General features: G+C 35.9%; 1 protein-coding gene across 3 annotated transcripts in view; it reads right to left on the minus strand.

The window, feature by feature from the left end:
* Window positions 1-17,795, minus strand: part of ARSB (arylsulfatase B) — a 78,662-nt gene that overhangs the window by 37,447 nt on the left and 23,420 nt on the right. For all 3 annotated transcript variants that reach the window (XR_008441373.1, XR_008441374.1, XM_054003763.1), the window contains exons 5-6: window positions 9,048-9,291; window positions 1,207-1,277 (exon numbers count right to left, since the gene is read on the minus strand). Coding sequence is in view for 1 of the 3 variants with exons in the window: in XM_054003763.1 (XP_053859738.1) it covers window positions 1,207-1,277; window positions 9,048-9,291 (315 nt within the window). In the remaining 2 variants the exon portion in view is untranslated. The remainder of the gene's footprint in view (window positions 1-1,206; window positions 1,278-9,047; window positions 9,292-17,795) is intronic.

Below are 17,795 nucleotides of genomic sequence, written 5' to 3' on the forward strand. Positions count from 1 at the left end.
TGCAATGCACATAACTAAGGACATGATACATGTAGCAAACAGTGAATGATCATCAGAGCACGGCGTCATGGAAGCGGTTTGGGGCCACATTTGCTAAGATCCCAGGTTCCTGAAAACCTCCTTTGCTTGTCCCCCTTCTGCTCACTCCAGAAATTTGTCTATTCAAACAGCTCAATCACAGGCCATTCCCACAAGGAAAAGATGGTCTCCGAAGTAGGCCTGAGAATACTTCACCAGGGAATAATATTGTACAGGAATCCTATGACTCACTAAGCATTTTTTGAAGGGAAATCAACGTAGCTACACCTTAATTCAATCAGTATGTAGGAACTATCTGCAGGCAGTGCTGCCCAGTCAGCATTAGATAGGCACAATGTTGCTCCTTCTCAGAAAAGCATCACAGAACCAGATGTGCATTGCAAAAGTCCACCTTACCCATTTCTGTCCAGTTATTGCAGCCCAATGTGTATTTGTCTTGCAGGCAACAGATCAGTGTCTCCATTGCACTACTTTTTCTCTGCCTGGATTTACATCTTTATATAATGAAATACAGAAATGCTATAAAAACACTGCAAGGGACCTGTTCCAATGTTCTGTATGAAAAAAATGTCTGCCTGAAAAGCTTGTAGTCCTTAGCAAACTAGTAATGTTGAATCCTAAAACAGATGGTGCTTAAAAAGAGCTATAGAATTAGCAAAGTTCAGCTCCAATTCATGTGATTGTGGCATTAAGGATCCAACCCACATGATTATGGAACAAAAGCAATCACACAGCTTGGAACGACTCAGCTCCAAACAAACTCAAGGTTTCCATTTGCAAGGTCATATTATACAGTTGTATCAAGATGCATTAGGGCGAGCAGTTCATTTGGAAGTCTGGAGAGAGGGTTTGGAAAGAGTTGTTGGCAGTGTGCCTCACTGTGCACCTCAGGCACACAGCTGCTCCTCAACATTTCCATGTCCCAAAGTACTTTATTCATTACTCAGCAGTGTTTCAGAGCTCTCTGAAATAGGAAGCCCATGTTGATCACATTGAAGAACTTACACCATCTAGGGGATGATGTTTCTGTATTTTAAAGCTATTTACTTAAAAGCAAAAGGCATCCTACTGTATTTTGTTTCACCTGGAAGAAAATACTTCACTTACGGAAGACAAGAAATGTTCAGAAGGCAAACTGTACATTTAATAAATCTTGAGCATACTCACATGGGAAATCATCCACAAACATGGGGTCTATGTTATGCAGCAGTTCCACTCTGGGAGAAGGTCTTCCTTCACTAAGAGAGATTTCAAAAGGAAATGTTAATTACCTCCTATAGCTCATTAGGATTCTGCATCCTTTATTTTAAGGCTTTTTGTCATCTTAATAGAGAGTGAGCTTTAAATTGATTACTATCAACTTTAATCTGAATGCTCCTTTCCACCTGAGCAGCAACAACCTTTGCCTCTAGAAGTTTTCCCTAACTTCAGTGGTGTTTATTTAGATTATTCATAAATTTACTGGTACAGAATTGGCCCTACCTAAGCAGGGTTTTACAACCAATTTTAAGAGTCAAATTTCACAGCATAAGATGGAATAGCACTTGCTATGCTCCCTGCTTACCTGAACAAGTGCTGGAAGCATTATGGCTGAATGCCTCAAAAAACACAAGCATTGCTATCCCACAAAAAACCTACTTTTGATTTCTAATTGAGGTCACAAGGATTATTTAGATACTTAGAATCTTGTGTTAAAAAAGAAAAGAATCCTTCTTTTTCTAGCCATTCAGTACATAGAGATGGTGGAGAATAAGCCTCTGAACTTACCCATAAATTTTCTTAGCTAAGTAAATCCCAGACCTAAAAAACTGACTAAATTAAATTTACCCCTTATAAAGGGCAACATGAGTAGGAAGACATAATTAGAAAGAAATGTGTCAACACAAATATACGACAGTAATTTATTATTTGACAGTGAACCAAAATACATCCTTTCAGAAATTTCCAAATAATTTAAGTTGTTTTTTCTTTCATTAAGGAGCTTAATTTAAGACACAAAAAATTCAACCAGGGCCCCTAAGCTTCTTGACATTAAGAATAAAAACGCGGGTAATATAAAACTCATTGGAGACATAAAAAATAACAGTTATTTAAATATATAGAATATACATTAAACAGTATTTACCTGTAATTTAAAATTTGCAGTAACAAACAAAATAATATTTTTCTGTTACATTTCTAAAAACATTTCCGGAAGATACATTTTGAGTGAGTACAGAACTATCAAGAAGAACTAAAAGATTAAATGTGTTCAAGTAATATAGTATTGTAATTAATACAGAGGAATTACATTAATTAAGCCGCAGTGTTAGTAATTCAATGTATAGAAACTATCACAAAAATGTTTTGTCCAAAATGTGGGTGAAAGGTTAATTGTGCACCCCTCCCACCCAGTGTATATAGTAGTCATACTCTTAATTTAAGAACGCTTGGCCTTATTGAAACAAATTTTATCTTAAACTTAATAAACTCTATGTGCTCCATTGACAGCTGTGTTCAAGTGTGCCTTTCACCATATGTTCATAGGTAACAGTAACAAGAACCAGTTAGCAAAAATTAAACTAGGTTTCAAATGTATAGCCTGTGATTGACTCTGCAATGACTAAGAAAACTGGGAAGGTTTTCTTCTGAGTTGTATCTACATTTTCCAGAATATTTTAAACCACCAGAGTTATGCTAAGTAATCCAGTACCTTCCACCAGAGTCAAATAAAGCACCATTAAGTAACTTACTCCTATTTACTTCTCGTCTTTATAGGATAAATATTCATACAGTGCTGCTCAGTATCCACACAGTGCTGAGTGACCAGCAGGGTCAGGGAGGGGATTCTGCCCCTCTGCTCTGCTGAGACCCCACCTGCAGTGCTGCATCAGCTCTGGGGTCCCAGCACAGGAGGGACTTAGAGCAACCTGACATCATCTAGTTGAAGATGTCTCTGTCTAAGGCATAAGGGCTGGCCTAGATGACCTTTAAAGGTCCCTTTCAACCTTATTCTGTGATTCCATATGAGTCTATGATTATACCAAGCATATTCATAGTGTTCAAGCAGACTGAAGGTAACTTCCTTTATAAATTCTAACATGGACAGTGGATATTATATATTAAACATGGCTATTTACATTACAGCTGATAGAATACAAAAAAATAAAGATTATACTTGTATTAATGTAAGTTTTTCATGCAGCAGTTGCCATTATTATTGAATCCATTTTTGTTCTGGGATAGAATACTGTTCTTAGTACCTCAGATGTGATCTGTATGTAATCATGAGATTTACTCCCTGAAGCTTATGACATCACTGCATTAAGCTCCGTGGAGCTATTACATGGTACAGCACTGCTTTTTAGTTTGAGTAATACTTCAGTAATTCTTGTTGTATGGAGCATGGATATTCACAACCAGCATATATCACAAAACAATAGCCAAAGAATTTGACATTGTATGTTGAAAAAAGCCACCTGCCTCACACCAAAAACATCAGGAAAACAGAAACAACATTCTGGGGACAACAGATAGGAAATTTACGCCTGTAACAGAGATCCATTTCCCTGGAAGTGCCTTAACTCTGCCCTCCTTTCCATTTACAAAACTCCACAGATACACAGATTCACCTTGGCAGATGTTCTGCAAGGGTATTTTGCATCAGGAAAATAGTCTAGTCAGGAGAGCTACAATAACAAAGCAATAATATTCTCTAGGGAAACCTGGCTTTGTATTTTAACTGCCTGGGTAACCATGTCTTACAATGCTCTAATTTTAGAATATTTATTTTTAGACTTCAATATCCTAACATGTCACCCCTCCCCCTAAACATAAGGAACTTTTTATATTGCCTGGTTATTATTCTACCCTGTCAGATGGTAGAATAATTAAGATATGTCCTTATTATTTAATTAAGCAGTTAAAAGCTGCTGTTTTTCAAAACAGTCCTCTATGTAAGAATAGCTTAATGGCAAAGCATGTGGCCTAACTTCAGTGTTGGTATGAGAATTAGTTAGTTCATTCTTCTGATTTGCAAAGTTCTTTAAACATACCGAAAGCCCTATTATTCCTTAGTGAGCACAAAGATCTACATGCAATCTTTCACTTTTGTTGTTGTTAAACAGCCAGAAGGTGTCCTTGGAAAGGAATCCAAGGTTTTTCAGGGTAAGTATGTTTGTCTTGCACAAAAACATTCTCAGTGTCACTAAGCAAAATCTGAGTCTTTATAACCTTGTCATATTTCTCTGGGTCTTATTTTTAATGTTTTCTTAAAATGATTATATTTCAAATATGCTGGAAATAAGCATACTCTCAGCTTTAGACTGCTCTTTCTTCTATGTTAATTTATATCACAACAATGATTTTTTTTTAATCAGGTGCTTGATTCCTAAAACAAATGTACCCATTCAGTACAGAAGAATTCAAACTGACCTTACTTCATTTACTACACCAAATCAGTTATGATATTTCAACATTATAAAAATATAAAAATTAAACTTGCCCTACAAAATATATAAGTAAGACTTTAAACTCTCTGCTTAATAATAAGCTTTGACAAAATAATAGCTACTTGTACTGTATTTTATCCTGAATCTCTCAGTGCCTATCATATTGCTTCATGTGGTCTATCATTCCATTTTTCTGTTAATGCAAAATAAAATACTTTCTCTGAGCATGGACACACTAGATATTCAGTGCTGAAAATCAAGATGTATCAAAAAATATGTATCAACCAAAGGAAAACTACTTTGCCAAGTGTCCTTATTTCAACAGAGTAGTAAGCATCTGGAGAACAGATGTTTCTTAAAAATGCAACTGCCTTTTGTTATACTTGCTTGGAAATATGCAGTACAATTTAGACTCCTTGACTGGTTGCATTTTAGTATCATTCTTGGTATTCTCAATTGCTATTTTTATAAAATATATCAGTGATATTATCACTGTATTTCCAGAATTTTTTTGTAATACATACATGGTTTTAGAGCTATATTGTAGTCTTACCTATGATAATCTAAGGCAGGAGAAAAGGGAAATCTACTTTGATTTATTACTTATTTATGAACCTTTATAAAATGTTGATACCTGAGACTGGAAAAACCTGATAGCTATCCAAAAATGGGTTGACACAATGATACTATGCTAAGTTATTTTAAAAAATAAGTGAAAGACATCAAAAAGGAAGTTACATTTCATTTCAAAGGTACTTGGAGAAAAATAAAAATGACATAGTACTGGTATAATTATATGCTGCAACAAAATTTTGCAGAGAAAAATAGTCCAAGATAGGTACAGATGGAGAAAGAGTGGTAAAATCTGCATGTGGAGACAACATCATGAACACAAGAGCAGGGAATGGGCTCTTGTAACAACCCACGTTAATGATAATCCAGACTAGCACATCAGCACAACCCCAGCACATCAAGGCCAGTTCCACTGGACAGGGACATCTGGAGGCAAAGCAGTGATGGCCTTCAGGGACTCACAGAGGTAGCGCAGGACACAGATGCAGCATCAGAAGGACACAAACAGGTGTAACTAGAACCTATGCACAGTTACCAACCTACGAAGAATACAGATGATGTTTGAAGGACTTCACACCTGACATCCCTGGACCCTTGCGCCACAGCAACAGATGCCAGGCCCATTATGTGTTCACAAACATCATGGTGTGGGGATGCCAGGTGGATGGCTTGACATCCTTTGCCCCTGTGTCTGGCTGGGCAGACTTCCTAGACACACACACACCTCTTGGTGAGTAAGATTGTCTGGCTGTGAGCGTGTGAGCAAAACCTGCCCTCTTTCAGTTTCTATTTCAAATAATATCACAATCTTCTTTTATTAAGTCTTTCATTGATACAGTTCTGAAAGAGTAAAGGGTCAGCAGATGGATTTGGAAAGAGTAGACAAACTTTTGAGTTAGAATCCCTGTCAAAGAGCTTTTAATTACCATATAAATTTTTACTGAAGAGTTCAAACAGTGAGAACCCAAACACTGTGTTGCCTCAGTTTCATGCACTGTATGACAGAAACTTAAGAGTATAGGTAACCAAAAAGAATGCAAAAGAAGGTATTTTTGTCTACAAGATGTGTGCTCCTGAACATCATCTTTTTCTGCTGTTTCCTCCTAACTGTTATTTGTCTTCTGGTTCTTCAGGGGCCAGAATTAAGTAGACAAGGTATGAAAGGAACACTTAGCTCTTATGTGACTCTCAGCACTTCTTTGCACTACAAGTACTTAATATTAATTGGTGTCATGTTAATGTGATTCCTAATTTGGACTATTAGTCATTTAAAGTCGTGATAGAAAGTTCATCTTGGTCTAGAATTTCAGAATTTATACTCAGCATTTAAAACCTTTTGTTGAATTTCTGTGTATTGTATATATATTCCTATTTCTATAGTATATTGCATTTATATATAGTTATTTTCAGTAGTATAAAATTTTTAATAAATTATTGCATTATTATATTTTTAGTATTACATAAACATCATATTAAGAACCCATTTTTAAAATACTGATCATTAATAGACAGATATCACTGAAATAGATTCAATAATTTTTTGACTTCTGAAAATATCTGCACCATCCCATATATTCTTTTGAATATCTAAATCAAGGTTCCAAATTTATGATCTTTTTCCTTTTGATTACACACATATGAACCAGCAGGCTCAAGATTAAAGTGTCCTCCCTCCCAAAAAAAATTGTAAGAAGCTTATGCATTTATTTATATTCGACTGTACTGAAAAAAATATATGTAACACAGTGATTAATTTTCCTTTTTCAAATGAGTTAGAATCTTTGCAAGTTATAATTTCACTGACTATGAGCCATTTGGTCCCAGAAAAACAATATATTTGAACTTTTTGTCAGATATCACCAAAAGGGCACTGTGCCTTCATTGTTTGCTATCCAATATTTGTGACCTTTTGAATTATGGTCATGAAATTTAATACAGTCATTTATCCTGATTACATGGGAAAATCATGTGAAATTTGACATTTTGGCTGCAAGGTCAACCAAGGAATAGCCTAACAGTTAGAAAACCTAACTTGTTACCTGTCCAGACAGAGGCCCTCTCTTTGACACACCCTAAAACACTGGTAGTCACCTGTTCCCTGGCAATGCCAGTAAAGATTGCATTCATTCCCTTTACAAAGAGAGAAATGCAAATGTCAGCAGTGTGCTGGCACAGTTGTACCTATCCTTCCCAACAACTCTCCTGCTGAAGTAACCTGATCTGAGTAGATGAATCCATTGCAAAAATACATGGTTGAAACTGAACCTGAAGTACGCAGGAGTTCTAATGGTAACTGGAATAAAAGTCTGTGGTTTAGGTGTACCCTGGATCTTGCTGATGCTACGTTTCCCCACAGGAACACTGACAAGTAAAACATTTTACTTTTTCTGGCTGGATGGGAGTCTCCATTCCTTCCTGGCAGTTGATCCTTGGCCTCAATTATACATATCGTTATCTTCTTCCACTTGGAAGAGAGCCATACAATACACCTGGGCACAAGGCCATGAGCTTCCTGTAAACTCCAGCTACTGCGGAAAACCACCCCTTAGCTCTTCAGAAACACAGGCAACACTAAGAATGAAATCAAGCTTACCAGCTTCAAACAGGTAATGCCACAGGTATAGACAAAACAATTCTGAACTCAAGATACAGGGTTTAGTTATGGGGAGGTGTAGGGGGTTAATTTTGGTTTTGTTTTTTTATTTTTCACTCCAAGAGCCATATAGATGCATCCATGGATTGGTACATGGGTTCAAATCTGCCTGTTCTAACTCTCAATTTCTCATCTCAGTCCCTAACCAAGACAGTACTCCTGCTCATGCTTGTTTAGGAATTGCTTTTAACTCTTACAATTCACAGTCTAGGATACTAAGACACACAAAAAAAGAAGGGGACAAAAAGTGACACATAATATGGTATACTCTACCTGCTATAAAAGCAGAACAAAGGCTACCAAAAGAAACAGAACAATAATCCTCCACTGAATAGTGTGTAGGAAATAGAATTGTTAGTCTTTTTATTCTGCTTTAGCAGTATTGAACTTTCCATTTTAAATTATTCTTATGTGAATTAAAACTATATTCAAAGACCTACTAAAATAAATATAACTTCTATGAAAACAGACAATAGGATTTAGACCTATCAATGAATACATTACATGCAGCACAGAAAACAAAGAAACAAAGGAATTTAAACCAACACAATTTTTGCAAAACTAAAGGCTGGTCATAGAACTTTCAGATTCTGCAGAAACTTAGGTTTTAAGGATTTTGTAATCCTTTTTAGATGAATAAAAGAACATTGAAATAACCCAGCTGGAGCTATGCTGCCTCTTTTCCCAGTGATCTAAGCACGTCTGCACTGTGCTTTTGAGTATTTCAGCCTGCTTGAATCAGTCACAACATCACGACCTTCAGGAACCAGGTCAGGTGTACTTTTGTACTCGATCTCAAAGGCTTTTCGAGACACTGGACAGCATGACACAGGTCTATGCAAATGGTTACACTGTGAGCCAGCCTGACAAGTCCTGTACTGAGCTAACAAACCATCAAAGTGGGATCCATGTTCAGTGAGTTTAATGTCTGCACAGATTTCCCATACGTCTAATTCCAGATGCATACTGCAGAGACACCTGACTGAGCTCTGTAAGAGAGCAGTGTTTGGTCCATAAAATTTACTAACTTATACTCCATGCTGTGCAAAATGAGTTAACATACTTTGGGACCACAGAATGTTCTTGAAGACATATATCATGCTTGTGAGCTATTGTGTTCATACTGAAAAACTCAAATTAAAGCTGTATGAAGGCTTTGCATCTGCAACCAGGATTAATTTGCAACCTGGATAGTTCTCTCATAGACAGCATAATTAATTGCATTTATACCTTCCCTTTTTTATGGAAAAGGAACAGGTATTATTTCCCTCCCCATTCCAGTTCTGTTTCCTGGGCTGATTAAATTCTTCTCATACCAGAATGATGACTTGGTGATTTGACATGAAAGTTACCTGATAGTGTTCCAAACATCAAAGCCATCCAAAGGCTTAGTGCCATTGGCATGTCCTCCAGCAAGGTGCACCAGCGTTGGCAGCCAGTCAGAGATATGGATGAGTTCATGACTTTCTACACCTTTTTGTTTCAGCAAAGGACTTGCAACAAAGCCTACAGCTCTCACTCCTCCTTCCCAGAGGGTCCATTTTCTCCCTCTCAGTGGCCAGTTATTCCCCCCTGCTAAAGTTTGTCCTCCATTATCTGAAAAACAAATAAACAAAAAGAATTATTGGTAAGAAAGAAACAGAACAATCCTCCTCACAACACCTATTCATCCATTTGAAAAAACATATTCATGATACAGATGTGTCATGTGAGTATTTGCATACTGCTGTTAGGTGCCCATATAATGGCAAACATTCAGGGCCAAGTAACAAACACATATTACATTTTAACACCTACAAATTACATCAATGAAAAGCTATCACTAGGCAGAAATTATCCCATACTAGAAGACAGTAATTTAGAAAGATTATGCTAAGAATGACTTCTGACCATGATTCAAAACACCATTAGGTATCCGAAGCTTTCAGAACCAAAAACTTCAAAAATTTAGTTTCAACTAATTTAAAGACCACAAAAAGAGCTGCTATCAATGCCATCATTAGTACTCAGAATACACTGGTTTCCAAAGCAGAACAATATGCTTAAAATGGAAACCTGTTATTCCAGGCTCAGGACAATACTTGCACACCTAGTTTAAAAGCAGGGGTTTTTTCCAAATTTTTAGGCAGCCACACTGACATAAAAGGTTAGACAAAAGAGTGTTTCCTTCTCCTCAGGCAGAATGATAAAGCCTAATAAAATACATTGAAACTAGTTAACATAACTGAAGTGATTCAGAAATTTAATTTATTGTTTAGTGAGAATAACATATAAGATGGTTACAGGAAAAGCTGAATCACCACAACTACAGAAATATCTACATGAATTAGACATGGCTCATGGTATGCTTTTCTTTTTAACTCTCTCTTAGCAAGCTTCCATGCTTAGGATAAAACCCAAATCCTTGAAGTTAACAGTAATGATTCTTTGAATTTACTTTCAGTACTGTTATACAGTTGTTCAAACCTACTGTAATATTTTCTTATGTTAAGCATAATTTTCCTCTATTTTAATGAGGTTAAAATTATTTCAAATAGTAATTGCTGAACTGACATCCAGTGTAATTTGACAGGTTTGTATTGTATTTTCTAATTAAAAACCATCAATTTAAGGGAAGAAACAAGATATCCAACCCCTTACAGAAGAACTTACTGTAACCAGAACAAAATTATCTTTCTGGTTGACAAGAGTTAAAGAAGCATTTGTGTCACTAGATGACACAAGGAAAAACGACGCACCACAGCTTTGGTCACAATGAAGAGACTCATTTATTTTCTCTGACTCCAATCTTTTATAGTTCTCAAAAGGTGCCAGTGGATTGGAGGGTGAACGTGCCACCTCTCCAACGACACTGGACAAACTACCTGTACATCAAATTTCTCCGCCTCTATGAAAGAATGCAAAACAATAAGTTGTTTACAGAAAAGTGTGTGAGAAAGTTCTCTACAAAAATGTAAACTCAGAAGGCTTTAGAAAACTCTTGATAATCAGGGCAACACATTTGGACATACTCTTGGGCACATGGTGTGATCCTGTGGGATGGTCCTGTGCAGGGCCAGGAGTTGGACTAAATGGTCCCTGTGGATCCCTTCCAAGTCCCTTTCAACTCAGCTTATTCTGTGATTCTGTTTTTAATTAGGGATCGATGTAAACCCCCACATATTTCTACTCACACAGGAGACCACTTTCTTTCTACAAAGGAATAAACCACAGATATCTGTGAAAACTTTGAAAGGCAGAAGCCTAAGATAAATGAAGCACTTGGCAAAAAAAAAAATTATCTGGAAAGAGTTAAACATCCTGTGGTTGAACTAGCTTCCAGTTGGGTTGTCCATGTTGCTTCACTTTTGGATTAAAAAGAAATTAATGAAGAGTGCTACCATTATTTCTTGCACAACAATGTTGAACTCTGAGATCTGAGAACTTAAAGCAGTTGCTGGTTACAACAAGAAAATGAAAAAAAACCTATGTCAAACCACAACAATCAGTTTCAACAATTCCTTCTTCTCATAATGTAAACAGGAATTCCTGTCAGAGATACTTATGGGATAGCGTTTTGCGTAGCTTTTAACCTTTGGTGGGCTTAGAATAAAAGGCATCTTATCCACACTGTATTAGAGCACAGTTTGGACATACAAAGGAATCAGAACTTAAATATTTCACATACCTCCTTTATATCACAGACTGTTCACTGTCTGTATCAGTTCAATAGCAGTACACAAGGGTTTTTTTAATTCCTAATTATCAGCAACAAAGTCACAAGGAAATTATAGAAGTAGGTGGTATTTCTGAAGAATAGTGAGAGAAGTTTGCACTTCTCAGGTTACAGTCAAATCTTTATGATACTTACCTTTTCCTCGCTTTCTGTAAAAACATTCACAGTCTGCCAGTTTCTCTACACATTAACTTTCCTGATAAAAGGAGTCTATCTAACATACATAGTGAAAAAACTTTTGTCTTGTATTCATAGTACATCAAGTTTAAAGGAAAGGGGGGAAAATCGTGTTTTGATGGTTGATCTGATATGCAAATGAAAAAAATCTGACATATGACATATCATTCCCCTCATCTGACTTCTCATTCTCACATTGCTAGAACATTACTTTTTCCTTCCCTGGAATTTATGTTCAAGTGGTCCTTCCTGTGTAATTTCTTGACTGAGTTATCAAGAAAGTGTTGAAGGAGGGAAAAGGATAGTTTCTGTTTTGATTATTAAGGTCTCTTTCCTTCTTAGGTAGGCAGAACATAAATGATGTGTCACTAGCAGCTTGCATGTAAGCAACACCTTCCACACAGTCTGAAATGTTATCAAGGACTTCAAATACCTACAATTTGTTAAAGAGGAGTTGGTTACATAACAATGAAAGACCCTAATGGGATCTGTATTAATAAAATATTAAGCTAACTATTAAATAATAAAGGGAGAGGGAATAAACAAGAAGCCACCGATTGCATGGAGTACAGACCTGACAGAAAGTCCACTCAGGACTGTAACTGCTGTTCTGGTCCTGGTTTTACCTCCAGGAGTTTGTCTGGACAGCAAGAGACAAGATGGGCACCAGCTCTGTGTGTGCATGTGTTCAGGTACAACTCCTCTAAATCAAGAGGTGCAGATGTATATATTGATGCTAACTAAAAGCTTGCATGGGTTCAGAAAGCCAGTGAAGAAGTTAAAAGTTGAAAAAAGTATATAGTTCCTATATGAAAACACATCACCTCAGTTGCAGGAGTTTCTTCAGCCACAAATGCTGAAGATTTGCAAGTTTTCAAAAAAGTTTCCTAGACATGTGCCACAAAGAATTGCCATAGTGAGGGGATGCCTGGCTAGACAGCTCCTTCCTCTGTGGAAGCACAACCACTCCCATTTTCTCCCAAATAAGTTATTCCTTACTAGCTTCTTATGCTATTTTACCCAAGTATCTCAAACATGGAACTAATTCCAAGTCCAAGTGGAAACTCATATTAGTTTAAAATACAGACTTAAAATCCACTTAGATGTGAGACAAATGGAATCATTGTTCCTTCATGTTCTACACTGGCTTCATATCCAATTCTAAATTCATTTCAAAACAATTATTTTCTGAACTACTTATCACACATTTTTCTAACATTTTTTGTTACTCTCCATGACTTATCCCATCTTATGTCAGAAGACAGTCTCCAGAGCAAAGCTTTTGGAATCAAGCTACCTACACCTTGTGGACCCGATTTTTAAGATTCCTTAAAGTTTCAGCCTTGCTACTTCAGCTGAAAACACAAACCTTCCCTATGCATGATACTTCATTATTTCTTTGCTGGAGACAAACATCAAATATGATTTTCATTAAAAATTCTGAAATAGTGTGGAAAATGTAGTGAGTGTATGTTTCTTATCTGTAAGAATAGTTTTTGCAATTACATCTACATAATTTAGACTACAGCAGCACCCACAACACACTAGGGGTATTAAAAATCATAAAACTAAGCAGCTCTTGCCCCTAAAGAAAGGATGAAAGGGGAGTGAACAAGACTGTATCTAGAAATTACACTACTTGGCATAAGCATTATTTAGCCAATTTATGCAGCTTTGTTTTCTTTCTTTAAGAGAAGCATCACACATTTTTAAAGAGCTTTATTCCTTGTTTGGCTTGGCTTGCTTTGAGAGATGTTTAGCTACCATTATTTCTCACAGCATTAATCACTCTTATTATGTATTATTTTAATGAGGGGGGTACCTAGATGCTTTATTTCCATTCTCATGGAACTTTCTTCTACAGATGAAATTTGTGGCAACAAATGAGAATATGGGGAAGAGCCAGTCTCACTAATACAAGAATGGGCTGAAAAAGAATTTGTAGCTGGCATCACCACCACCAATGAAAAAATGCACAGCACATATATGCTGGGTGAACGACAAAACAAGGGAATAAAGGGGAGCAACAGAAGCATCCTGCCTACTTTAAAATGTAGTTTCCATCAAAGTTGAATCAACAGCAGCTTCGATGGAACAAGAAGAAACAACAAAAATATGTCGCAAAGAACCTCCATCCCACAACAAATTAGGCGAAAATAGGACATACTTTTGAAACAGAAAAACAGAGAATATAACATATTCTTAAAATGCAGGTGATTGCCTTTCGAACTACTGTGGTTCCCTTATTAAAAATAAAGAAGAGGAAGGGTTACTTTAAAAAATATACTTAATAAAAACCTTTCAACATAAGAAAAACAGATGCAAAGTAAAGCTTGTGTGTCTTGAATATACAATACAACTTTAAAAATGAAGGCAAATGTTCTTCTCACAAACATCTGCTTTTGTAATTAATATTAATTGTCGTATACATAAGAAAGAGCTTAATTTGCTAAATCTGTAATTTCTAAACTGTAAGAGATGTTTTGCAGGAGTTTTTAAGGGAATCAATAAACAAAACTACACAGCAAGGGCCTTCTGTTTCACCTAAATACTTCTCTGAAGAGTTGCTAGCTGCCAAACATTTTGACTAGCGCAGTGTATATATACAGTGAAGTGGGATGTGTGTAACTAGCAAGCAGTTTAATGACTAAGATATCTTTAAAGAAGAGATGGACAATAAAAACATCAATAAAACAATTCTGAGAGCAATAATTAATGAAGCATGATTCAAGTCGTTGGATGGACTCACTTTCTTACAAAATTACCCTGGAACTGAAGCAACAGTCTGCTTTGCACGATGAAGATACCATTGGCAATAGATGCTCACAACTATGGGGAAAGCTTTATATGGGATTTGTACCTCACTAGAGAGTAGAAAATAGAAAACAATGTAAAAGTGTTGATTTAAGAACAAACTCTGACAAATGTCCTTCCCAGGATCATAAACATCTCTTGCCTGCATGCATTTATTGCCAAGAAAAATTCTCAGTAGTTACTGAACTCAGGGGCAATATTAATAGCATTAATAGATTTGTTTAAGCACCAGAGATCACTTCTCTGAGAAATTCAGTTTAGACTGATCAATGGGCTTGAAAGTTATTTTTAGGAAACAACTACTGTAATACTGTGTAAGGCCAGCTCTCTAATAAAGCAAGCTTAATCTCCCCAAGTTTTTCGCATTAAAAAAATCCATTCTTGTCTATGCAGTGGAGAGAAAAACTTATTAAAAAAGCTATCAAGAGACCATTATGTTTTATTTTTGGGATAGTGGGCAAAACACTATAATTAGAGTTTCTAAAGACCACCTAAATACAGTACATGTGGACCAAGCAACTTCCTCCTGTCACTTCTATTACCTGCACATGATATCTTAGCAGCTTTTGATCACAATCCTGACTCACATTAATGGTTTAGAATAGAGGTACTATTTTCTCTGCAAATAGGCCAGATATTAGTCTTCATTTAAAGAAATTCCTTGCTGGGTTGGTTTTTTTTTTTGTTTTGTTTTGTTTTTTGTTTGGTTTTTTTTTTGTTGTTTTTGTTTTTGTTTGTTTTTTTTTTTTTTTTTTTTTTTGGGGGGGGGGTTTGTTTGTTTTTTTTTTTTTTGGTCAAGTCTTAGATAGGGCTTAAGTGTGTAGATTAAAAATGATAAATAGTATAGTAAACATTTTGCCTTTTTTTCTCCCCAAAAGAAACAATGTGTTTTCTTGTACAGCTATTTTGTTTGAACAGACCAAGCCTTGTTTCAAATACACTACAGAAAAGTGAATTTTATTTTTCTTCCTAACAGAGCATATGTTTTTTGTTTCCCTTGTGACCACTCAGGTTGCTGCATTCTTCTTTCAACCACAACTGAGCTACACCCCACAGTCCCACTGATATGCCTGGCAAATTATTCTAGACAAGCTCTTCTGAGAGGGCTTCCTGGAATTTCGCCAAAGATTCATCCAGGACTGTATTTGGTGCTGTTATTAAGCAGTTTTCACTCCAGCACTTCTCTTCAGTTTACATTTTCTTAGTTCAAATAATAAAGAGCTACCTGTAAGTCTCCTTACGAGGGAAAAAAGATCATTCTTGCTGACTACTTGAGTCAGACAGTAGGAATACTTCAAAAATATACTCATTATTTACATAAACTGTCTTTAACTTCAATTTATTCTGCACCTTCCATTCTGCTGAGATGATATAAGTGCTTAAGTTCATGATGCATGTTATACAAGCTTGATTGCAGTATCAGAAGTGTAATTTTAAGTATATGTCCTAATAATCTTAATTCTCAAGGTAAGTTTAACAATGGTTTTTGGCATTTGTAGAATAAGGAGTAATATGGAAAATCTTTATGACAATAATTTTAGAAAATACAATATAAATTAATTAATTCCTACAAGAAAAATAACAATCTTAAGGAAAAAAAGTTATCTTCCAGCACAACAATCCAATACAGCAAGTATTTCTGAACTGATTTCTCTGTATACCTCAGTGTATAACAAATTCTGCATAAATAAATTTTAGCAGTAAGTTACAGAAGACCAAAAGTGCTTGATATCACACACACACACACAAAATTAAATATGTTAAATGTTTTATGTTAATGAGATTTACAAATTTAAATGCTTCTTGGATACTCATTGGATATTCATTTTTTAAAATAGCTATCCAAAAGTTTAATACATCTGTATGTATATAACTCATATACCTACAGAACAATAACCAACCAAAATTTAGTATTTGACTGATTAGGAATCAGTCAAAAAAGAAAAAAAGGCAAGAGAAATCAAGTGCAATGAAGTGCTGTGTGCCAAGAAAACCTTTGACTATGAAAAGACTTCTCTATCCTATTCAATACGCAGCTCAAATAAATAATATGAAATAATAAGTCTGCAAGGGCAAAGAAAGAAGAAAACTTTAGATATCTAGGATTATGTAAATACAATTGGGTATCATGAATCTATTCAGTATTTGTTTATTATGTACTCATGATAACTTTAACCAACCATTAGAGACTTTAAAGATCTATTATAACATTTCTGGCTCCTGGCTACCAACACCCAGGTCTCCATTTTCCTGAAAACGGTTACAAAACACTTGCCAAATAATCCTTATGTACCTACAGTACTTTTCAAATCCAATATCAGCATGCCCCAGCTTTTTTTTTTCTGTTTTCCACCTGTACTTTAGCTCCTAGTCTTTTTTTGAATTTATTCGTTTCTCTAAATCTGCAATAGAAAACTCCCATGCTCTTTGATTTCTCCTCAAGGGCCCCTGCAGTAAGCTGATCTACCACACATCTGTCTGACATGTAAACCATGCCAAGCTCTGTTTGAAAGCCTTGTCTAAAGCCACACAATATTTTTGAAGTGAGTACAGACCAGAAGAAAAAAACAACTACTTTTTATTTTATAATGCAGGATACTTCAATATGTTATCAAATTAAAGCATCTTCAAAATTAGGAGAAAAAAATCTTTTAAGCTTCTGCTGCTCCTGAAACTAAAGGCTGCTACCATCCTAAGGCCATCAACCATATGTAAACTAAAATGAAATATTTGCATAAAAAGTTTGAAGAGGAAATGTGGTCAATAATGATTCTTGTTCCAGTTTCTTGCTTCTGATTAATATATTAATGGTTTTGTGAAGATAAGGTGGTTTCTCTTTGCTAAATGGAACAGAATCTCCCCTATATGCTCCCTCATTTCATTAAAAAAAAATAAATGTAACTCAAAAGTATGTTCAGCTTCCAAGTGCGTCCCCCATCCCTCCATACCAAACAAGAGATATGTCCATTTGGTAAACAGACAATAATAAGAGGAGGACAGGATAAGGCTGACATATGACCAAAAGTATGCTGAGAAGCACTGAATTGTATACATTAGATTTTCTAAGTGCAGAGACTGTCCAACAGCTGGCAGCACCTAGGTGTTTTTATTCAGTAAAAGCATTCAGAAGTTTATTTTGCATACATCTGGGTTTCTTCCTCTACTTCTGGAAGCAGCATGAGTCTCTTAGAACAAGCCTAATGCTATTATCAAAATAATATTATGGATCTAATTAGGAGGCATATTTATAGCAGCATTTGGAAGAAAAAAAGTAGGAAGTAGGGCTGCTTTTACTGTGCTTACAGATACTCTTTATAAGCAGCAACCAGCCAAAACCAGACCTTCAGAGGTATGGAAAGAGCTGACCTCAGACCTGCTACATTTGTACTTTAGG

This window comes from Vidua macroura, chromosome Z (genome assembly GCF_024509145.1).
Source record: "Vidua macroura isolate BioBank_ID:100142 chromosome Z, ASM2450914v1, whole genome shotgun sequence".
NCBI lineage: Eukaryota > Metazoa > Chordata > Aves > Passeriformes > Viduidae > Vidua > Vidua macroura.